At 50.8% G+C, this 24,832-nt stretch overlaps 1 protein-coding gene across 1 annotated transcript in view; it reads left to right on the top strand.

The window, feature by feature from the left end:
* Positions 1-24,832, top strand: part of SMARCAD1 (SNF2 related chromatin remodeling ATPase with DExD box 1) — a 1,912,998-nt gene that overhangs the window by 1,719,169 nt on the left and 168,997 nt on the right. Inside the window, exon 22 of the mRNA XM_069630562.1 lies at positions 17,784-17,966. Within this exon, the coding sequence (XP_069486663.1) occupies positions 17,784-17,966 (183 nt within the window). The remainder of the gene's footprint in view (positions 1-17,783; positions 17,967-24,832) is intronic.

Here is a 24,832-nt window from a genome sequence, read left to right as displayed (position 1 = left end):
GAAGGATTACTTGTTATGCCAATCCATGCACCCAAAGGCCCTTTAGGAGTGTACTACAAAATGATTCACCTTTTGCCATAAAAGTGGCAAAAATGTGCCAAGTTTGTAGCGCAGGAAGGTGGCGGAGGAAGAAAATAATAATTCTTCTTTCCAGAAGAAAAAAAAGCATTGGAAGAAGTCCCGCTCCCCAAGCGTCGCTTGAAAGCATCATTTCTCCTCCTCTTCATTGAGGAAAACGAGTCATCACTTTAGGTCAACAGACTCTGACCTGGCACTGGTGGTGTCCGCAGGACCCAATGTGCTCGGAGATTTTAGGTATGCCTCTCTGGATGATAACTGAACTCCTTCAGGGTTAAACACCTTGGTCATCAATCTCTTGGTGCCTGTTCCCGTCTCAACAGCGTTGTCTGCGTCACACTGCGCTGTCGATTTTGGTGCCCACCAGGAATATGCAAACTTCCAATGGTTTTATTTATCTCAATAATAGCTGGCATTCTTTATGGGAAAGGGTGATCCTCTGCCGTTCGGGATGGATCCCCCATTACTTTGGTGGGTCGGGGACTTTCCTGAGTATTTCTATGCGAGAAGGACAACTTGATTGATCTGGTTAAAAACTCATCATTCTAACAGATTCTTTCCTCCTTTAGATTTTCCATCTCTGATATTCTATCTCCAGTGCTACTGTGCCCTGAAACGTCTTTTTGCCACCAGGGAGCACAGCACAGCACAGATCCGCGTTTTGGTTAGTGCATCCTGTGACTTTTGCCAAAACTCTTGATCACTGGCGTGTTATCTGTGAGGCGGCAGAGAATCTCCTGCTGAGAAGATGAAGGGCTTCAAACCTGTGGTGAAGGAAAGCAAAGAATCTGCCCGTGTGATTTTGCAGTCTGGCTTTGACATGGCTGATTGTGTGGCACGTGCCCGGGGCACTGGGTCGGTACGGGTTAGGTGATCTTGGATGGAACCTCTTGATTTACCCTGAGCAATCCAATTGAAGCTACTTTGATAGGCACAACCTCTCTGGATCCATGGCAGATAAATCCCTCAAGAAGTTTCAGGCTTCAACGTTTCATCTCCTGTGCCCACTGTGGACATGTTAGGCGCCTCTGGCATTCAGCAGCTATGCCACCTCTCTCGTCAAGGGAGAGTTCTGAGCACTGAAAGTTGGTATTACCGCCTTAGCAGTCCCACAATAACCGCAGGGGCAAAGCCCCTGTGAGGTGGTCTCCCGGCATGCCACCAAGGTATGGTGTAACAAGGGCCCTGTTTGTTGTGGAGTGGCTTTGGATCACTTCCAGCATTTGGGCCGTATAGGTCATAACTTGGGGTTGCTGCCTCCCTTTCACTCAAAGCCCTTCCAAACACCTTCACTCTGGCCCCTCTCCTGCTGGAGGTCGTCAGTCAGCTTCTAGCGAAAAGCACCATAGAACTGATGCCCCATGCAAGAGCAAGGCAGGCAGGCTGGTACATTTTACTTTCTGGTTCCAAAGGAGGCTGGCAGTCTGCGCTCCCGTCTTTGTTCTAGGGCACTTGAACCTGCACCTGCGCAAGAACAAGTTGATGACGGTCACTTAAGCTCAGATACTACAGGCCCTTTAACTACAGGACTGGTTGGAGTCCCTGTGTCTCCAGGATACCTACCATACCAAGCACAGGAAGTAACAGATTTGTAGTGGAGTCCTCTTCACTACCACTGGTTCTGTTGTTCAGCATTCCTTCCCAAAGCTGCTGGCAGAAGTAGCAGCTCACCTCATGAGGGACAGCATACATGTCTTTCTCCTACCTGGACGCCTGTGTTGTCCGAGCTCTCTCTCCAGGCCAGGCATTCTCCAATCTGCACAGGAAGTGCAACATATTGCACAGTTTGATTTCCTACCAGAACCTTAAGACATCTGTTTCACTCTCCTAGTCGTTCCGTTTCATCGGGTGTTTTTGGACACCCACCTGGGCTGGGCCTTACCTCCTTAAGATTGGTGGCAAACATCTTTTTACATGGTCCATGTCTTTCAGACCCAGAAGCTCTTTCCAGCATCTATCTTCCTGCGTCTACTGGGCATAATATCGTCTGCATCCTGGTGGTGCCGGAAGCCCGTTAACACATGAGGTCGCTCCAGTTTCTACTTCGTTGTCGGTGCTCTCTGTTACATGGCAACATGTCCGTTATGTAACTAGTTTCGAAAAGGTTTCCCCCGAGATCTTCTGTGGTGGTCCCTGCAATACAACCTTACTTCTACAGTTCAGGAAGGAGCTCAATACCCTCCTCTTCAAGAAATCGCCCCTCCCAAACACTTAGGTTCACCCACCCTCCACTCCCCACCCTACCTGAGACTGGGTGTTCTGTGCCCCGCAGTTTCCTCACCTGGTTGTTTGTATATCCCTTTGCTACCAAATGTCCCACCCTCCCCTGTTAGCTCTACGCTACCCGAGCCACATTTCCCTGCTTCCCTCATGGTGTTCTTCACCCTATGGTTGTAAAGCGGTCAGTCACTTCCCGAAGCCAAGTCTACGGTCAATAAATACCCTAATAATAATAATAGTAACCTGGTGGAAATAATCAAGCTTTGGTCACCAATGGAAATTCAGTAACCCATCAATTTGCTGGAGCAGTGGGCGTTCAGGCTGACCCTGCTTCCCCTCATCTATGTTGGGGAAAATGTATGTTGGTCCAGATGAACAACACAGTGGACATGCACTGCCTCAGCAAGATTGGTGGTGTAGGGCTCTTGCCTTTATTCAGAGAAGCAATGCTAATTTAGTTCTGGCCTCTGGAGAACGTTTCCCTGTCGGCATTGTGGTAAGTCAAAATCAGGAGACGGACAACTAATTGTGTTTAATACTGAAAGGCTTTTATTTTGGTGTAAACCGTGGTCTGATCTGAACATTCCGGTCCCTATGCTGAAAGAAAGAAAAGAGAAAGTGGGGCACGTCAGGAAGTCGTACAATAGAAAAGCTGACCTCCGTCTAGAAACCTAACTGGCCTCATTGTAACAAGAACTACAAATTAAAATACTTAAGGGCCTCCTGCCCAATTGGCTGGTTTCTGACCCGCACTGTTCTGTCGTAGCTTGTCACCAATATCTCCGAGGCTCCTACCCATCTTACAGTTCCATAAGGGAAAAGTGATGTCTCTAGGCCTTGGATCTTGTTGCTCAGCTCTATACAAAGGTTTCTCCAAGTGTCTTTGGATAGCCGGGTCCCTTCTGGCTTGTTTTGGAATGCCTTCAGTTCCTACCCCTCCCTGGGCTCTCTGGTTTCACCTGCCCATCCCCCATAGGGTATCCACTCTCTCTTCCCATTTAGGCTGTTTTCTCAGCCTCTCCCTGGCTCTTAGCCCTTCCCTCTTAGCCCTTAGTCCCTCACCCCTGTGTGGGGTATTCAGATTATTGCACTGTCTGTCAACCTGTTGCCTCAGCTCTTCTAGGGCTCTTCGCCTTCTCACATAGCGTATGGTTCGCGCCCAGTCTAAGGCTATGTGATGTGTCCGCCCTTCATAGGCCCTTTCCTGCATCACTCCAGTTTGGGGTATGTGGGTTCTTGCCCCATCTGATACCTTGGCCCCTCTTGGGCCTTCCTCTTTCTCAACACGGCTTTGGGTATGTGGAGTCTCGCCCGTCTCAAACAATCAGATGCCTCCACCCCTCCTGGGCCTGTCGCTTTCTTGCCTTAGTTTGGGGGCATGTCTGGGTCGGTCTACCCTCCTCTCGGTTACCTGAACGTACTACGCTAGTTGAAGTGAAGTTCCTCCAAGAAGGTGACAGTGGGGTTCTGGCTTTTCTGGTCTTCTGCGTCGTAGTGCGGACCTCAGTGTTTCCCATAGATTCCTGTCTGGACTTTGGTGTCCGATCCAGAGGCCCCAGTCGACCACGTTTCGGGTGGTCACATCTCAGTTTGGTGCCGCCGCGCTTCTCCAACACTCTGCCTGGTTGCAAAGGGGTAGCGCTCCTTGGTGCTCCACACCATCTGCATGGGACTGCTTCCTGACTGCCTCAAAGGGGGTCGACCCTCCTCAGAGTCTAAGCTTCACAGACTTGCGTTCTAAACTCCAGCTCACTGGCGCTCCTTCGTATTGGTCTCACAGAGCCTTTATATCAGTCTCTGAAAGGAGATTGAACACACTAATAGTTTTTTGATGGCAACAGTCCGGGCTTCGGAAACCAAACCAGGTAAAACATTCCCACAGTGATATAGTACTCCCAACTAACCAATGAATAAATTGGCTTCATGAGACACGGAGGGTGACTCACATCGTTGCTAAGGCATGGTATGGCCTGTCCTCTAAGGGGGTCATGGTTCCCCTCGGTAGCATCCCTTTTTCCCGTCCCCTAGACGGTGTTTGGTGTAGCAGGCTCACCTACTTAATCTCAAAGAAGGTGGCTCCTGCTTGGGGAGAAGGGGCGAGTTCCCCAGATTCATCACACAGCCCATCCTTCCGGGTCTGAGAAAATCATTGTGAATACTCTGAACAGGCAGACTTGGTCCTCCCCCAAGTGTGAGATCTCCCAGAAACCTTGGGATGAGATGTTTGCCCTTTAGGGTACTCCTCCGGTTAACCCTTATTTCCCTGTGCCGACAGGAACTGCAAGTTGGTATGCTCCTGGTAATTTCCACAGCAGGGAGCGCTAGGAGACACATTAATTGTTGAATGGAGCTTCAATCTCCTCTATACGTTCCTGCCATTTGCTGTCATTCCACTTGTTTCCGTGAGATTGCGGCAATTCAGGTCCACGTTGATTAAGATTGCTCCAGATTGGATTCTGAGGACATGGTATCCAAAGTTTCTGGTCATGTCCCTCTGCTCTCCTGGCCCTTTCTCGATAGGGTGGACCTGCACTCCCACACAGGTGCAGAGTCCTCCATCTGAGCCTCAGCAGCCTGAAACTTTATGCTTCACTGCTGAGAGGAAAAGGTGTGGGACTTAATGGGCAATGTCCTGCATGTACTCCTTTTCATTTGAAGGCACTCACCAAATCCATTTATGATAGCAGTTTTCGTGAAATTCTTGGCTTTGAAGTATGCACCCTTTCACCTGCCTTACTGTACTCGATTTCCTACTTTCCTTGGGCCGGATAGGCCAACAGATTGGCACTGTAAAGAGGTAACTGGCAGCCATCTGTGAGATTAAAAGGACCCATGAACAAGTCTTAGTTCACGATCCCCACTGTTATTGTTTAGCAGACTTTGTGCAACTTGTTTCCCCCCACGCCAGTGTATTGCTCATAGATGAGACTTGAATTTTATTTTGACTTTTCTCATGGGAGCTCTGTTTGAGCCCCTGCATTCATGTTCTTTAATGTTGCTCACCTTTAATGGTATTTTTCCTGATGGCCATCATTTCTGTGAGACGAGCGAGCGCCATGCGTTGCCCGTCACCTCCCTACTTTGTGTTTTCCAACAAGGTGACTTTGAGAGTGCAGAAGTCCCACCTGCCCAAGGTCATGTCAGATTGTCACCTCTCAAAAGATGCATCTTCCTACGTTTGTGCCTATGCCTTATCCTTCTAAAATGGAGGAACGATTCTATTGGCTTAACTCCGGTGCAGGCCTTCAGCTATTGTGCGTTTCAAATGAGCAATATCAGGAAAGATGCCAAGTGCTTTTTGGGTTATTGTGGTGCCTGTGCTGCAGGGCTACGACTATATAGATGGCAAGATGGGTCATCTAATGCAGCACAGAATGCTATGATCTGTCAGGAAGGATGAAACTGAGGGTGTCGGGGCTCATTCCACTAGAGACCTGGCTGCCACCAAAGCCCTGCAAAGGGTGGATCCTGCTTTGGACATCTGTCAAGCAGCCACGTGGGCTTCTCTACACACATTCTCTAAATATTACTACCTGGATTCCGTATCTAGGCAGAATGCTTTCTTGTCCTCCAAGTTTTCTGGCGTAGGTGGTGTTTTCAATGGATTGCTTTTCTCCCACAGATTCCTCATCTGATAGGCATCCTCTTCCAGGTCTGCTGCTCGGAGGAATTCTTCAACAGGGGGTGTAGCAGACCTCGATCTGGCTGGCGATCATGTCTTGCTCAGTGCTCGATCGTCTGCGTCGTATATATATACCATGTCACTGTGCCCCTTACCTCAGTTTGTTTTTTCCACGCGCTTGACACGCTGCTATGAGGAACATAGTGTTATCGAATCTTCAACTTTTTTTTTTTTTGTTGACGGATTTCCATCGGATTTGACTTGTTTCTTGAATGCAAGATGTCTGTGCCTCAGATTTCGGGTTTTAAATGCTGCTCTGACTGCGTCTCTTAGATGTTGGTGACCGACCCACAGGGCATCTGCGTGTGGTGCCTTGACACAGGTCACGACACAGAGGGGTGTGTGTTGTGTGCAGGCAGCCAAAATCACGTTTGGCCGACTGCTGTCAAAATCACCTGTGCGGTCGACCGTTCAGTCTTCTGAGGCCGCGACGGAGGGACCTACCCCCGGGAAAGAAAGAGACATTGGCGCAAGACGAAGAAGCGATTTCACTCGAGGCACTCTTCCTCGTCTCAGAAGAAGAGAAGGCGCCACCGGCACCATTCCGGCTCTTTGTTGGAGAGAGGTAAGCCATCTGCTGGCCCGACCACCAAGAGTGGGGAAGAGTTTAAATCTCAAATGTTGGCGATATTTGAAAAACATGCAGCTGTAGGTGCGGGTGCACGCTCCCTCCCCCCAAGCAGCAGACCCCAGTTGGCAGCAGCGGTGCTCGGTACTCCCGACCCCACCCAAACCCCTTTGCTGACACAATCAGCATCTGGAAAGCCTTGGGACTCGATGCCGAAAAAGGCACCTAAACCCTCAATGCCAGGGCCTTACCGCGAGCCTCAGGTTTCGGGCATTTGCAATGCCTCTAAGGTACCCATGCCCTGTTCGTCAAGGAAACTGATGAGCCCCAACAAGGGTGAAGCATGTTTGGGGATGCTTGTGGTCTCGTGCAGAAGGGATATGACCTAGCAGTTTGGGCTGGACTTCCCCTTTTGGGGTGGGGCCAAGCCTGATTTGCATATGGTCTTTCCCCTTCTGTAATGGTTTGGCAGGCGAAGAATGATGGTCTGGAGGGTTGCCCTGAGCAATGCCAGTGGTTAAGATTCAGTCTAAACCTTCCAGCCATCACCTCTTTGTTTTTGGATGGTTGTGGCCATCAAAGAGGCCTATGAGCGGCAACGCAAGCTGCTGCCAGCCAACATGCACGCCCATGCCGTCAGGGCCAAGACCACGGCAATCGCCTTCCAGCGGCAGGTTCCGTGGCAGGTCATAAGCAGGGCATCCACCTAGGCCACCCCTTCTGCTTTATTAAGCATTATTGTTTGGATGCCGGCTCTAAGTCTGACGCGGCCTTCGGCCAGGTGGTTCTAAGGAGGGTCTCCTCTCCACCCTGTGGCTCCATTCAGTTGTAATCAGTATGGTGGAAAGGGGATGGGACGTAAGAGTAATTACAAGTTAATCACCGTAGTGACTAACGTCGTTAGTCCCCTTTCCTCCATACGTCCACCATCCTCCCCCCTAATAATACTGGTGTCATTAGGCAATAATAAATATTGTCAATGCATCAATGGGGACTGAGGAGTGTCGCCGGTGTGCAGAGTCAGGGTAGCGCATGCTCCCAGGGCCGCACCCCTAGCGTGCCTCTAAATTTAAAGGCGAAGAAGGTTTTTCTGGTGAATAGAGTTCCGTCTCCCATCCCTTTGAAGGAGCGCTCATACAGTATGGAGGAAAGGGGGCTAGGGACTAAGAGTACGTTAGTCACTACGTTGAGTGACTTATAATTTATTTGCAGCTGCTCTCCAACGACAGCCTTCTTGGTTGCGATTATGCGGGTCAGCGATTTGCAGGACCTTTGTTGTAAACTGCCATTTTTGCGGTACTTTCATGAGAAGGTCTCGCTAAAGTAAGGCCGGGGTTCCTGCCGAAGGTGGTAACTGAGTTTCACCTTTCACAAGCCATATACCTGCTGGTCTTTTAACCACCTCTGCACCCTTCCTCGGAAGATGAGCGGTTTCATCGGTTTAACCCCAAAAGGGCCTTGTGTTAGGTCGCAAGGATGTAAGAATTTCGAAAGACTGGTCAATTATTTGTGGCCTACTCTCTAGCCAGGAAAGGTCTGGCTGTAACCAAGCAGACCCTATACCAGGCTATTATCTTATGCATTTCAGAATGCTATCAGTCCGCAGGCAGTGAACTGCCTACTGGCATCAGGGCGCACTCGACCAGAGCGGTCTCTGCATCTACAGCCTAGCAAAAGCGGTGTTCCACTTATGGACATTTTCAGTGCGGCAACGTGGTCCTCACTCCATATGTTTGAGGTAGTACAGTCTGGCAGTCGCCCGTGGGGCTGATGTGCGTATTGTCAGGGCAGTGCTACAAAATCTGTTAGTGTAAACGTTCTGCCCGCCTCCATTTTTCCACTGCTTGGGGAGTCTTATCAGATGAGAAATCTGCAGGAGAAAGGCAATCCATTGAAGGAGAAATGACTTACCATATTCTTTCTGTGGATTCTTCTCCCGCATATTCCTTATCTTCTCCAGCATGGGGTCTGGCATGGATTCACATGCTCATGAATATTCCCCGTCGTCAGGCTGGGAATCCTCGGTAAAGAAAAAATCAGAATCAGTTTCGTTTCTGATCTGTCTTTCGTAGTAGTAACCAATCACTGATCTCTGCGCCATACTGACCACAGCCAATGACTGCCCTCTACCTAAGCCCCGCCTCTGGCAGCCATCTTCAGATTTTTACCGCACGTTCAAGTGTTGGGATCCTTGTGCTATTGCTCTCGAGCGTTAGTGCTTTTATCACGTTTTTTTCTCAGAAAAAATACTTTTTTCGGTCAAAAGAGCCTCAAGCTCCACCGTTTCTTCATCCGATCAACGGGGACCCGTGTCGGATTCATCTACGCCCCTCAAGGGTGAAGATTTCGTCGAGCCACGCTTTTGGAGGACTCCAGAAGTTTCTCAGGCCCATCTCGGACATGGCCCAGGAGAAGGGAAGCTCGACGCCCGGAAAGCTGTTCAGGGTCTGCCCTGGATGCCAGCTTCAGAATGTCTTTAAGGATGACGAACACTCCCTTTGCCTTTACTGCCTACATGAGGACAAGACGCACGTGGAGAAGGACTGTGCGTTTTGCAGCAATATGTCAGAGCGGACCATGAAGGACCGCCATCAACGTCTTGCCAACTGGCTGGAAGGAAAGAGCCCGCCAGGCGAGAAGAAGTCGTCCGAGCGGTCTTCTAAGACCTTTGAGGGTGCGACGGGGGTCCAACAGAAGGCCAAGCACCGCGAGTCCGCTGGCACCGGGAGCGCCGAACGGTCGGGCCCTACGGGCGCCAGGCAGGGCGCATCCTCCCCGGCGCCATCAACCACGAGCCAACGCTCTGGCTCGGGTAAGAGGAAGGCCGAGCACCCGGCGAAGCTCCTGGAGAGACCCCGGTCGAGCTCGAAGGCCCCATCGGAGGGGGAGCGAGGCGGTGACCCTCCCCCCAAGGAGAAGGCGGTGAGCGCACCTAAGGTGGTGAAAGCCTTAATCCACCCGGCCAAGGCCTCTATCGAGACAGTCGCGGCGGCCCTGGCTCAGCCTGTGGAGGCTACACCAGTGGTGGCGACCTCGAGGCCCAGAGTCTCCCTGCCACCGCGGAGGGAGTCCTCTTTCATGCCCATCGACAGGACCCACGTGAAATCTCAGACGGAGAAGAAAAAGGGGGGCAGGAGGTCGTCGTGGATTCGGCCTCAACCTCTGAGGAGGAGCTGATTGAAGTCTTAAGCCACGGCGTTGGCGTGGAAGAAGACCAGCCCGTCGGGAGGGACCCCGACGTAGTAGACGACGAGAACGTCGAGGGTGCCGACGGGGCTCCTGACCGCCCGTCGGACTCCCCTCAACCAGTGCCGCAAGACAACTCGGCGGCCATTTTGTTGGCTATACAGTCCTTATGCTCGGAGATAAGGACGAGACTGCCGTTACCACCAACGGAGGAACCGCTCCCGAAGGGGGACCCGGAGCCAGGCCCTTCTGGGAGCCCTCCCCCTAAGAGAAGAAGGATTCATCCTCCACCTCCTTTTCAGCCATCGTGCCCTGTTCAGCCCTTCTCCCCGTCCACAACACGTGGGGATGATACGGGGACTGACACGGCCGCGACGGGTACAGACGACGAGGTTTACGACGAGGATCTCCCGTCGTCACCTCCCACCCGGGCTTCCCCGCCCGACGAGATTGGATCGTTTCACTCCATGATCGCCAGGGCATCCGAGCTTTTCCAGCTCTGCCCGGAAGAGAAGAAGAAGGAAGGTTTCCTTTATCAACGGCGCGAGACCAAGATGAAGACGGTCCTCGCTGTACCTCTACTAGACGATATTTGGGATGAGGGCCTCGCCCTCCTCAAGAACCCATCCACGACGCCGGCTAGAAGGGATCGGTACGAGAAGAAGTACCGGGTCCCGGACGCGGCCCCCTTGTGCCTTCGGGCACAGCCGACCCTGGACTCGGTCGTCTCCGCGGCGGCCAGGAAGAAAGCGGGGGGCACGGCCTCTACGTCGACCTCCCCGCCGGACAGCGAGGGAAAGAAATTAGACACAATGGGACGCAGAGTCATCTCGTCGGCAGCGACGACGATTAAGGTGGCCAACGCCTTGGCTATCATAGCCCGCGACGACAGGGAGTTGTGGTACAAACTGGCCCCCCTGCTGGACTTCCTACCAGACGACAAGAGGGCGGAAGTCCTAGAAATCTTGCAGGAAGGAGAGGTGGCGTCGGACCACGCCATCACGATTGCTACGGACATCGCTGACACTGGATTTCGCCAGTTGGGCAACGGCGTGTGCCTTAGGCGGCGTGGATGGCTCAAGGCTACTGACTTCCGTCAGGACGTGCAGACCAGAGTCTTGGACATGCCGTTCGACGGAAACAACCTGTTTGGGAAAACAGTGGACGATTCCCTTCAAGCCATCAAGGCGGGCACGGAGACGGCCTGGGCTCTTGGGGTTCTCCAGCAACGGCGGCCGCCCTTTCGCAGCGGCGGAGGCAAACAGGGTGCCTCCAAAGGTTCCAGCAGCGGATTTTCTACCTACCGTCAAGCGGCCCGTTCGTCGTCACAGGAAGTTTACAGGGGACGAGACAAGTCAGGCGGACCCCGCCGTCGTCGCCAAGGAGGACAAGGCGGCAAAGCCTTGTCGAAGCAGGATTGAACCGGCCGTGGGGTCGGGCCCCCACCGAAGCACCCCGGTGGGAGGCCGGCTGGCGAGCTTCGTCAGCGTGTGGGAGTCCATCTCCACCGACCATTGGGTGCTGGACGCCCTAGCTCAGGGTCAAGCGCTCGAGTTTCTAAAGAGGTGCCTGCGCGTCCCCCCTGTGGCCAGGAAAGAACATCACGTCCCTCAACTTCTCTTGGAGGTAAAGGCGATGCTCAAGAAGGGCGCCATCGAGCTCGTCCCAAAGAGGCTTCGGGGCTCCGGAGTTTACTCAAGATACTTCCTCGTGAAGAAGACAGGAGGATGGCGTCCCATCCTGGACCTACGACGTCTGAACAAATTCATCAAGGCACAGAAGTTCCGGATGGTCACCCTCCAACACCTCCTGGGTCAACTGGAGGAGGGCGATTTCCTGTCGTCGTTGGATTTGGAGGATGCTTACTTCCATATTCCCATCCTAAAGGGACACCGAATGTTTCTCAGGTTCGTGGTCCAAGGGCGTCACTACCAGTTCAAAGCCCTTCCCTTCGGATTGAGGTCGGCACCCAGGGTGTTCACCAAGTGCCTCGCACCGGTAGTGGCGCAGCTACGCCGAGAGGGGATCCACGTCTACCCCTACCTGGACGACTGGCTCATCCGAGCAAAGACGAAGGAGCTCGCTGTGGAGCACACGGCAAGGACCATCCAACTACTCACGGACCTGGGATTCTCCATAAACTACGCCAAGTCCCACCTGGTGCCCGCGCAAGACGCACTGTTTCTGGGAGCGAAGCTCGACACAGTGTCGCTTCTGGCCTCTCCGTCGGAGGAAAGGACGAGGGCCATCTTGGGCAAGGTGCAGCGGATGCTGGTTGCGGACGCGGCCAGGGTGAGGTCCATCAAGTCCCTCCTAGGCAAGATGTCTTTTTGCATTTATCTCATCCGCCTGTGCAGGCTCCGGATGCGCCTGTTGCAGGAGTTCCTGGACGCGCGCTGGATCCAGACGACGGGCAGCTTCGAGGAGAGGATCACACTCGACGAGCGATCCGGTGGTGGGGCACCCGCGCACATCTGACGGCGGGCATGGACTTCCAGACCCCCGGCCACCAGGAGACAGTGACCACGGATGCCTCCCTGGAAGGGTGGGGAGCGCACACCGAAAATCTGCACGCGAGAGGCCTTTGGCTTCCGACGGAGAAGTCCCTCCATATCAACGTCCTGGAGCTCCGTGCAGTGTTTTGGGCCCTCAGGTCCTTTCTTCCATCCCTCAAGGGCAAGGTGGTGAGGATCTTCACCGACAACACCACCACCATGTTCTACATCAGGAAGCAGGGCGGTACCAGATCCCCAGCCCTGTCCAAGGAGGCGCAGGATCTGTGGCATTGGGCCGTCGCCCAAGGGATGTTTCTGGTGCCGTTTCATCTGGCAGGGATAAAAAACACCATCGCCGACTCGCTCAGCAGAGAGCTGCGCTCGTGCCACGAGTGGGAACTACGACAGGATCTAGTGGACCGCCTCTTCCGACGGTGGGGCACACCCCAGATCGATCTCTTCGCGACGGCGACGAACTCCAAGTGCCGGCGGTTCGCCAGCCGGTTTCCCCAGCCGAGGAGCATGGGTGATGCTTTCTCGTTCCCCTGGGAGGGCCTGTTTCTATACGCGTTCCCTCCATTGCCATTACTGATCCGGCTCATCAACCAGCTCAAGAGGTCACGGTGCAGGATGATCCTCGTCGCATCTGTGTGGCCGAGGCAGATATGGTTCCCGGACCTTCTGGACTTGTCAGCGTCCCCGTCAATCAAGCTGCCAGTGGACGCGGATCTTCTCTCCAGGGAAGGAGACGCCATCCTCCATCACGACCCGAAGTTGCTGAACTTGCAGGCCTGGCTCCTGCAGCGTTAGAGTTTGGAGGATACGACATACCGGCCGACTGCAGAGAGGTTCTTGCAAAGGCCAGGGCGTCCTCAACTCTTAAATGCTATGGACACAAATGGAAGAGGTTCTCTGTCTGGTGCCACGCACAGAAGATTAACCCTCTATGGATTACGGCTCCCCAGGTACTGCCGTACCTTCTGACGCTGGCCAAGGCTGGACTGGCGCACGCGTCCATCAAGATTCATCTTGCTGCGATCTCCCGATACACCAGAACCACGGGGCGGACGTCTTTGTGGTCTCATCGTCTGGTGAAAGAATTCATGAAGGGACTGTTCAGATCGTTCCCGCCGGTGAAGGCTCCGGCCCCGGCGTTGGAGCTCAACGTGGTGCTGACCAAGCTCATGGGACCTCCGTTCGAGCCTCTGCACTCGGCTCCGTTGAAGTTCTTGTCGTGGAAAGCAGCGTTTCTTGTGGCCATCACCTCCACACGAAGAGTGGGAGAGATACAGGCCCTTTCCTGCAAGCCCCCGTGCTTGACTTTTCACGACACGAGGGTAGTGCTCAGGACGCACCCCTCCTTCATGCCCAAGGTGCCGTCGGACTTCCACCTCAACGAACCCTTGGTGTTGCCTGTTTTCTTCCCGTCGCCTTCGTCGCCGGCCGAAAGGACTTTGCACTCGCTGGATGTGGCTAGAGCGCTGAAGTTTTACGTGGACCGCACAAAGTGTTTTCGGAAGACGTCACAACTTTTTGTGAACTTTGGACCTGTCAATCAGGGGAAGGCTCTCTCAAAGGCCTCCATTTCCAGATGGCTCTCCGGCTGTATCATGTACTGTCATCGGTTGGCAAACCGACCGCTGCCTGGCCGTCCGAGAGCCCATTCCACCAGAGCGATTGCAGGTACCAAGGCGTTCCTATCTGGTGTGCCCTTGCTGGACATCTGCAGGGCTGCTACGTGGAGGTCGACGCACACCTTCACGAATTTCTACTGCGTCGATTGGGATTCCAGGGAGGAGTCCAGGGTCGGCCAAGCAGTGCTGCGCAATCTGTTCGCCTAAGGTGAGCCGGGTGAGGAGGTAAGAATTGCTTAATGTTGAGTTTGATGTAATGCATAATGTTGAGCCTTTGCCACCTCCCGTGGTTGTGCATGTGTGTACTGCTATGTATTCTTTATTCATGAGCATGTGAATCCATGCCAGACCCCATGCTGGAGAAGGAACAAGTTACTTACCTGTAACTGTTGTTCTCCAGCATGGGTCTGGCATGGATTCACATGCGAACCCTCCCGCCTACCCCTCTGCGGCTCTTCACTTGGTCATACTGCCACTTCACGTGCTACCAAATCTGAAGATGGCTGCCAGAGGCAGGGCTTAGGTAGAGGGCAGTCATTGGCTGTGGTCAGTATGACGCAGAGATCAGTGGTTTGATACTACTACGAAAGACAGATCAGAAACGAAACTGATACTGATTTTTTTCTTTACCGAGGATTCCCAGCCTGACGACGGGGAATATACATGAGCATGTGAATCCATGCCAGACCCATGCTGGAGAACAACAGTTACAGGTAAGTAACTTGTTCCTTCCCTCCCATCCATCCCCACTCAGAAAGCGTTGTCAGTTGGTGCACATCTATCTTGGTGAGTAGAAACCTGGTGATGGTCCTAGAGTGATTGTTTCCTGTCTGGCATGGCGCATGCTTTTCTCAATCTAAAAAAAAGATTTTTTTCTTGGCTCTGGCTACTGTGGTCGTTTTTCCACCAAGTCTTTTATCCTGTTGGGATGCTTGTTGTTAACTTCTTATTGGCTGTTTAGCCTTCTTCTCTCACTATTTTCCTCTGCAGCGGTCGAGCAGGGGGGGGGAAACGGCAGTATGGGGCTTAGTGATGTGATGTGGTGTGTGTGTGTATATATGCACAACGTCATATCCGGAGCCCACGATAGGGCACTGAGCAAGACGGATCGACGGCCGAGTCGAGTTCCACTACACCCCCTTTCGAAGAATTTTCCGAGCAGCAGAGCTGGATGAGGATATCCATCAGATGAGGAATCTGCAGGAGAAAATCCATAGAACGAATGTTACGGTCAGTAATTTCTCCTTCTCACTTTCCTCCCGCCTTCAGATTTCCCTAATGCTATGGGAGACTATCATAGATAAGGAATCTGTGGTAGGAAGGTACCCATTAGAAGAACAAATTGCTTACCTCTCAATCTTCTTTTTGATGAATTATTCCTTCCTGCCACAGATTCCTCATCGTCCTCCAAATCTGCCCCTCTTATACAGCTTGTATACTTCATCTGTTTTGCAGTCCCTCTCCTGCGCCCCCTGGTGGCAATACAATTCATGACAAGTGCTGGTGATTGAGATAGAATATCGTAGATGAGTCTTTGGAAGGAAGGACCAATCTTTCAGAATTAACATTGCTAAGAGTTAAGTAATTTGTTCATTACTTGAGTCCAATACTTAAACAGGCCTGATCACTTAGAGATCAGCCACCGGAGGCAGAGAGCTCTTCAGAAGGTGGACAAGAAAGAAGCAGCACAGAAAGAGATCTCTCTCTCTCATTGTTGACTGTAAGTGACATTTGTTTTCCTCAAAGAAAAGGAGTGATCATTCATAGAAATCACTACTTTCTCTGGTAGCTTTTCCCACTGTTTCCTCATCCATGAAGAGTGGGAAGAATTTTAGCTTAAGGTACTTAACATATTCGCCAAGGCGCCTACTTCATCAGTGCTGGTGATGGAGCCAAGGACCCACTGTGCTTGTTGAAGTCGTGAAGGGTGAGGCAGAGGGAAGAAACATGAAAATAGATCTTCTGTGAGAGATTCAATGCCAACATGAACGTGGGAAGGAAATTCTGTCTCGCCCTCAGAGTACCCTTCTCCTTGGAGAAAACAGGGCAGGGGGCTTTATCTGATCGAGGTTGGAGCTCACTTACTTGCTTAGCGGTTGATGGCAACTAGGAGAAACACCCTATATGTGAGCAATCACAATGCACAGAAGTGCAAAGGCTCATACAGCGCTGCCATGAGGAAGGTTCAAATCCCATGCAGGAACAATAAACTGACTTGGGGAAACCGGTTAGATCTCTGCAAAATCTGCAGAGTGGTGGGGATGCTGAAGAATGAGTCCTGCTCAGGGAGTCCTCTTAAAAACGGAAATATTTGCCAGGTACACCATTACAGTGCCAATCTGAAGCCCCTGTTGGGCCAAAGAGCGAAAAATAAAGTACAGAGGAGGTCAGGCAGGTTAAAGTGTCCAGACTGCATGCCCAGCTGAAAACATATGCTACCTGCAGGTGTCCCAAATGAGTGCAGAAACAAGGAACCAAGTTCATGGGACGTGGCTGGCAATATATATACTGCCCTTACTGTTACATCTGGTGACATTAATGGACACTCAGCAGCACATTGCAGAGCCACCCAGTGGCTGAAAAAGTTCTGAAGACAGCTGGCACTGGAGAAAATGCATCTAAGATGCAGAATCTGTGGGAGGAAGGACTAAGCCAAACAAAAGAGCATTATTGAGAGGTAAAACATATTTTGTTCACTTCCCCTTCTATATATTCTTCCTTTCGCCACATCTCACTTCTTCCCTTGTCCTCCCTCTTTCTATCCCGTCACTCTCGCTCACTCTCTTGCCCTTCCCTCTTTCTCTGCTCTCTGGTGCTCTTCCCCTTTAATCCCCATAACCCCTCTTCCCTCCCTCTTCCCTCCCTCTTCCGCCCCTCTTCCCCCGCCTCTTCCCCCCCTCTTCCCCCCCTTCCCCCCCCTCTTCCCCCTTGTTTTCCCCCCTCTTCCCCCCCTGCCACCTGCCCCTTTCTCTTCCACTCTGTCGCTCTCTCTCGGTTCATCTCTCCCCCTCCCTCTCTACCCCTCTTTCTCGTTCTGTTGCTCTCTCGTGCTTCTCCTCTCGTCCCCTCTTTCTGTTCCTCTATTCTCTCTGTTCCCGTCTTCCCCCCCCCTTTGCCCCTCTTTCTCTGTTCCCCTCTCTGTTCCCTCTCTCTCACTGCCCCTATTCTGCTCTTCCCTGTGCTTTTACCCCCTCTCTCTCCTTTACCCCTCCACTCTGGCGGCCCTCTCTGCCCTCGCCTCTGGCTGCGCTCTTCCCCCAACCCCCTGAAGCTCAGGGAGTTCCCCAGCTCCTAGGGTAATTGCTCCAGGCACTGGTGACTTGCAAAGCTTAGCAGGGGGCTTTGTTACTGTGTCATGAATACTGGATGGTGAATATGTAACATACCTGCTTATGATTCATTCATTGCAATGGTTAGTCTTTGAGCGTGGGAGTTTGTTTTATGTCACTATTCCCTCATAGCCAACAATTGCTTCATTTTATGCAGAAGGAGCCTCATGTATGCGGCATTCTGGAATACTGTTTCTGCTTGGCAAAGTGTCTTGTAAGTACATGCGGCCAACAGAATTATAGTAGTCCTGTGAGAACACCCAAGATATTTGAACAGTTCTAAGTACACAAATAATTGTGTGATGCAGTTTGTGTTAATCCTGCAAAGTAATCTGTATTATGATTTGATAAAGATGAATTAGTCTACAACTGATATACGTCAATTGAACTCAATACCTTGGATCCTTCCAAATATAAACTACTTGCTTGTCCATTTTCTTGAGGTTTTTTAAGTCAAGTATATTCTTCTGTCTTTAAATGGGAGTTCTAAAATCCTAAAGGCTGACAAATGCACTCATAATAACTACGCCTTGCATTAATTCAAGGGGTTAAAGTACATTTCCATAACATCTGTGCCATTTTTATTTGTAGGATACATCTTATAGATGAATACAATTCAGATATGGATATTTTTATATTCCTTTTATCAACTAAAGCTGGCGGTCTTGGTATCAACCTCACCTCTGCCAACGTTGTTGTTCTTCATGACATTGACTGCAATCCTTACAACGACAAGCAAGCTGAGGATCGATGCCACAGAGTTGGGCAGACCAAGTAAGCATTTTAGATCCGTTTCTACATGTTTTTCCATACGTGTCTCTTCCTCCAAGGTTTTCTGTTAAAGATACATTCAATGGATTGCTTTTCGCCTGCGTATTCCTCATCAGATCCCCTTCCAGCTTCAGCTGCTCGGAAAAATCTTTGACAGGGGTCATACTGGACCTTGACTCGGTGCTCGATCATCTGCTCCGGACGTGGCATTGGGCGTCGTGTATATACTGCGTCACTACACCCCTTACCTCCGGTCTTTTCTTCTGCTGGCTCAGCACGCTGCTCTTGAGCAATACTAGCGATCTTCGAATTTCACTCAATGTTTTTGACAAAAATTCTGTCATCGCGAGCTGCCATGTCTACGCCTCGGAATTCGGTCTTCAAGCGCTGCTCCGATTGACTCCAAGATGTCAGTGACCGACCTGCATGGTAACTGCATTTGGTGCCCCGACACAGGTCACAACACCAAGGGGTGCGCATCCTGTGGCAAAATGAACCCGAATTCCCTTCGGGAGGGGGCAGCCAAGCTGGCGGTTGGCCGACTGCCATCCAAGTCACTGGCGCAGTCGACAGAGTGGTCTTTTGAGGCCAAAACGGAGGGCACCACTACTGAGAGAGAGTAGGCACTGGTGCAAGGTGAAGAAGAGATCCCACACTGTGAGCCACTTGTTGTCCTTGCTTAAAAAGAAATGGCATCACTGATGCGGCTGAGTCCTCGCCGGAATGCCCTAAGTCAATCCTCCACCAGTGCCCAGAACATTGTCGGTGCCGAAAGCCATTCTTTCGAAATCAACGGACAAACCCTCAAGGCTGACCATCGGCGATCAGTCTTTTGTACCGCTATCTCGATCCGATTTCTTTGGGACGTTGGCGCACATTTTAGGCACAGGCGGAGACCAAGGCAATGTCGACCCCATTTATTCAAGAGCTGGCGGAGCAGACTATTTTGTTGACCAGGCAGACCTCATTGCCTTGGCAGAGGGACTGCATGATGCCAGTGGGCTGGACACCTCCCCCAGATGCTGAATTACAGCAGGCCCACCCTTATGTACATACCCCTTCCAAGTTTAGGTCCCTCGTGAACAGGGTAGTTGACACGTTGGGGCTGAATACCCTGCTGTCCCTGTCCAGTGCTATGAGCTCACTGACATTCTTGCTGAGGGTGCCACCAGAGAAAGAAATATACCATTCAATCCGGCTATAGCCTACTCAGTCACCTCCTTATGGCAACGGGCCTGCTCCATTCCCCCGGTGAATTCCAACCTGACGAGCAAGCATAGGCCGGCAAGAGAAGACCCTCCTTTTTCTCTCCTTTCACCCCCCACCAGAGGGTTTGGTTTTTCAGGCGGCCACAGTCTCCCCTGGGCGGCTTCATCCACGTTCAATTTACTAACTGACGTGGAGGGAAAGAAAGTGGATGCCCTAGCAAAGGTGGTTTTCTCCTCTGGGAGCATGGCTTTAAAGGCCACAAATGTCTCCTGTGGCTTTGCGAATATATTTGTTTGGACTGTGGAAAGCAGTTCAGCATGCAGCTCAGTACATCCTTGAAGGGGAGTTGCGGGCCGGTTTCTTGCAACTGGTGGATGACCGGAAGGAAGTGGCCAGGCAGTCCTTGCAAACGGGCCTGGACATGGCGGACTGTGTTGGCCGAGCAATGGGTTCCGCTCTGGTCCTTAAAAGGCAGGCATATCTGTACTCCTCAGGGTTCTCCCCTAATGTCCAGAGTAAATTGTTGGACATGGCTTTTGATGGTGAGAATCTCTTCGGCCCAAAGGCCGAAGTCTCCTTGGAGAAATTAAAGGAGTCCAAACCTGCTGCAAATTGGCTGGGCCGAGCTGTGCAGCGACCAGCCAAGCCTGCCTTCAGTTTCGCTTTGAGTGGAAGAGGCTACAGGTGCTATGTTCCCCTACGGCAGGAAGGCTCAGCTCCTGCAAGCCAGGCAGGGGCAGAGGTGTTTCTCACGCCCCGCAAGGGGCAGGTTGGGGCCTCTAGAGGCCAGCAGACAGTGGCTGGGTTGGCTCCGTCCTCAAAGCCGCTTTGATTTTCCCCTCCCACAACTCACTGGTTGGAGGGCGGTTGTCCCAGCATTGAAACCAGTGGCAGGAGATTACCTCTGACGCCTGGGCCCTGCAGCTTGTGCGGTGGGGTTGTCAGCCTTTCTTAAGGAAACCTCCGGACAGACCCCTACCACCGCATTGTCAGCCAGAACAGGGGCTCCTAGAAGATCTTTGAGCACTGTTGTTAAAGAGTGCCATGGAAGAGGTACTGCCAGCGAAGATAGGTTTGGGCTAGTATTACTGGTATTTCCTGCTACCCACGAAGGGAGGGAGTCTCTGCCCCATCTTGTACCTCAGGGTCTTGAACAAGTTCCTGAGGAAAGGCAAATTCAGGATGGTGACGTTGAGAGAGATTCTCAACGCTCTTGAGTTGCAGGACTGGCTGGTGTTCATAGGTCTTTCCCCTTTTGTAATGGCTTGGCAGGCGAACGATGATTTGGAGGGTTGACCAGAGCAATGCCAGAGGTTAAGATTTATTCTGAACTTTCCAGCCATCACCCCTTTTGTTTTGCTATAGTCACCCAGAGTGGGACGGGTATGCCCAGACTTGGGTCCCCGTACCTGCTGAGCCTAGAGACCCAAGCTACTCCTCACTGATTAGGCCCATCAAGGCCAAAACATGTTTGGGGGAGCTTGTAGTCTCGTGCAGAAGGTATGTGACCAAGCAGTTTGGGCTGGACTGCCCCTTTTGGGTTGGGACGAAGCCTGATTTGCATATGGTCTTTCCCACTTTATAATGGCTTGCCAGGTGAAGAACGAGGGTTTGGAGGGTTGTGATATGATTATAAATAATCAATCATAACCACTACCAATTCAAAGTGATTCCCTTTAGGTTGACCTCTACTCCAAGAGTATTCACCAAGCACACAGCGGTATTCGCGGCTCACCTCTGGAGATCCGGTGTCCACGTATTCACGTACATGGACGATTGGCTGATCCCGGGGCAGCGCGGAGCCGGTCTTATCCCATCTCTGGGACACCTGCTCACTACTCCACAGGCTAGGTTTCTCCCTAAACTTGCAGAAGTCCCACACAACACCAGCTCAAAGACTCCAATTCATTTGTGGACACACCCGGGCAGTGAATGCCTTCCCGCCCGTGGAGAGAGTAGCCAGCTTTTCACACATGGTGGATCTTTTCCAGACTAGAAACAACTAGAGGGAAATCGGGTATAGTTCTAGGTTTCAACGGAGCAAACCTGACATATCTTTATAGAAAACTAAGAACAAAAAGAGGCTCCCGTACCTAAATATGGTTTGACATTCCAATTGCTGGATATTTAGGAATTAGTCTCACTAAAGGACAATTCAAAAACCAGCTTGGAAAATACAGCCTAACTTCATTATTGACTCTGTTAAAAACGACTTTTAATACATGGTACACAAAGTTTAAAACATATACATAAAACCTAACAATTATAAAAAACTAACAAAGTGACAGTGCTTCTACATAAAGTGCTATTTACTCGTCACCAACTAGCTAATAAAGTGCAGAATATACAATTGGACCGTATCTCTCTTCTGGATACAAAAACATACTCAAAGTATATATGTAAATATAGTATTATCAATTTGTTCAAGTAAATTCAACTTTCAATTTCCATTTTGGCAAAAGAACCACACAACATTTGTCATATTTGAGACTCTTGCTTATTCAATGTCGCTCAACATTGTGCCTTGGTCTAAATATCCCTACAGTACACAGGAGGAATTCTAATCCTTGTTCAAATTCTTGGTATTAGTATCTGTAGAAAACCCTACATGTTTCGTTCCTCTAGTTTTTAGAGTTAATGATAGGAACTTCTTCAGGGGAGTGTGGAGGCTGGGGCATACAAACCCACAGCCAAAGTCTTGCTGATGTTTTAACAGAACTTAAACGTTGAAACTGTTGCAGTAGTGTGGAGTCCTTGGTATTCCTAGTGGGCAATCTTAAATGATGTAAGCCACAGTCTCTTGTTCATTGTACAAGTGAATAAATCCAGGTCACCTATTCACAAAAGACATAATACCACTATGTAAGTATTATAATTGCTCAAACAAAAGCATGTATAATCAATATTGCTTAAGGAAGGCCCTTAAATTGGGAGCTTACCATCTCTTAATGATGGTAAGTGATTCTAGGGTTCTGCATAAATTCTTAGTGGCACAGTCCCCAATGAGGTCCCTGTAGATACACAAGGAAAAAACTCAACATCCTCTCAATCGTGGGTATAACAATGGCTGACTATAGATTAGAACAGCAGGTGCTGTAGGTTACTTTGTCTAGTACGAAGAGAAGCATAAATAATTATCCCTCCAGTGGAGACTGACTTCAGACATTGGGCATCTCGTCTTTAAGCCGAATATTGGTTGCTGTGTAAATAGTGGCGGTCTGGACCAAGCGTTGCGTCCTGTTAACATAATTATATGTATAGTATTAGTAACATTGCCGAGATCGTATCAGAAATAAGAGAGGTACTAACTAGCCCCTCATACAAAGATCTAGTATGTGACTCCTCTGGTTACAGAAGTATGCCACTAGTGTGCGCGTTGTACGAGGTTTACCTGAGGGACCATATGGACTCCATGGCGGCGGAGCTGCTCCTTCGTCCTGTGTCAAAGTGGCTACTGTTGCTAGGGTATCTCACACAATAGGACGCTATGAGCTGTGCGCATGAGCTGCACTGCGCATATGCAATGACGGTACGCTTTGCACTGGCGGTGGCGCATGCGCCTAATGAATGAAGCAGCTGATCAACATTATTTCTGCCACATAAGAAAATACATTAAACCATAATGTGAATAGGCAACTGATCAGTTTCTATGCTGTGTGCCACACTGAGGAGAAAGTATGTATATAGAGTCAAAGTAATTCTCAACAATAGATTCTGTACAGTCAGGGGTGAAGTCCGTTGCTCTTTTCCAGAACCAAGCCACCTTACCAGCGGCTTCCTTCCTCTGCCTCTTGGGCCTCATGATCTCGTGTATTTTTCTAGGGCCAGGAGCCAGGGGCCAGGCTGCGAATGTGATGCTTACAGTGGCTCCTGCAAGGTCAGTGGTCCCAGTACCTCAGAACTCTGAAAAACGTCCTCAAAGTGTCCAGGTCTGTGGTCAATAACCTTTCTTGCTGGGCCAGCAGCAGCAACTTGCTAGCTGGGAAACCTTTCTGGCTTCCATGGCCTCCGGTTCAGGTGATTCCTGATGCGTCCCCGCAGGGTTGGGGTGTTCACTGCGAGGACTTGCAGGTGAGAGGTCTTTGGTCAACAATGGAATCCTTGTGGCACATCAACAGGGTGGAGCTGTGAGCTATCAGGTTTGCCCTGAAGACGTTTGTTCCATCTCTGAAGGGGAAGCATGCCCTGATCTTGACTGACAATACAGTGGTCATGCACTACCTCAACAAGCAAGGTGGTGTGCGCCCCTGTGCAGATAGGCGATGCAGCTGTGGTTCTGGTTGCTGGAGAATCAGATCTTGGTCTCGGCAGTTGATCTGGCCGGGACAGAGAACAGTTTGGTGGATGCTCTGAGCAGACAGAGAATGCTCTCACATGAGTAGGAAGTATGCCAGGAGGTCTTCTCGCTCTGGTGTACCCCAGCGGTAGATCTGTTTGCCTCGGAGTCCAACAGGAAGCGCTGACAGTTTGGCTTGAGGGAATTCCCAGTGAACGAATACTAGGGGATTAGTTTCTCGTGTATTGGATCTTCCCTCTCCACTATGCTTTCCCTCCGATTCCCGTCTTTCCATGGGTTCTCAGGAGGTTTCGAGCAACCTTGATTTTAATCGCCACATATTGGGCGAGGAGAACATGGTGCTTGGACCTTCTGAACTTAACAATCTGCCCACCTCTATGGTTGCCTCGCCACCCAGATCTCCTAACCCAGTCGCAAAGTTGAGTGCTCCACCCAAACCCGGAATCCTTCAACCTATATGCGTGACTCTTGAGAGGATGAGATATGACTGCAACTTCTCTGAGGAGGTGCTTGAGGTGCTGCTGGCACCTAAATCTCTATATGTGTGCAAGTGGAGAAGATTTGTTTTTCTTATGTCACTGGTCTCTTCGGGCCTTCAGGTCACCACAGTCAAAGGATACTTGGCGGCTTTGTCTGTGTTCAAAAGGTCTCCCAATCAAGGCTCTTTCGTCACAATCCCGGTTATGCCTCAATTCCTCAAGTGCCTTGTGAATATGTGTCTGCCTACCCCGTTTGTTGTCCCTGAATTGGGATTTGAACCTGGTTCTCACCTTTCTGATGGTGGTGCCCTTTGAGCCGTTAAAATTCTTGTTCCTTGCGGCTTTCTGGTGGCCATCACTGCGGCCAGACGGGTCAACGAGTTGCAGGCCCTTTCTTGCAAACCACCATTTCTTTGTTGTTTCCGCAAAAAAGTATCTCTTAAAGTGGGACCAGGATTCTTGCTTAAGGTGGTGTCATAATTCCATCTTTCTCAAGCAATACATTTTCCTGTATTCTACCCACCTCTGCACCCCTCCAAGGAGGAGGACCTTTTTTTCACCAATTGGACCCCAATAGAGCTCTAAGCTTCTGTATAGCAAGAAAGGCGGAATATCGAAAAACAGGCCAGTTGTTTGTAGCCTACTCATTCAAGAATAGGCCTCTCTGTATCGAAGCGGACAATTTTGCGATGGATCACAATGTGTATTTCAGAATGTGTTAGGCAGAATTATATGCAGTACCCTTTGGGAACACCACACACAATTAGGACTACAAGTGACAGTACAAATTCACCTTTGGTACAAGCCTGTACTACACAGTAAAGTGGTAGCGATAGCTGAGCAGCCAGACTTATCTCAAGAGTAAGTGAGCAGTATCAATAGTT

The sequence above is a fragment of the Ambystoma mexicanum genome, chromosome 6q, assembly GCF_040938575.1.
Source record: "Ambystoma mexicanum isolate Mex_15411 chromosome 6q, UKY_AmexF1_1, whole genome shotgun sequence".
In the NCBI taxonomy this organism is placed as follows: domain Eukaryota; kingdom Metazoa; phylum Chordata; class Amphibia; order Caudata; family Ambystomatidae; genus Ambystoma; species Ambystoma mexicanum.
This window is presented reverse-complemented; position numbering and strand designations above follow the sequence as displayed.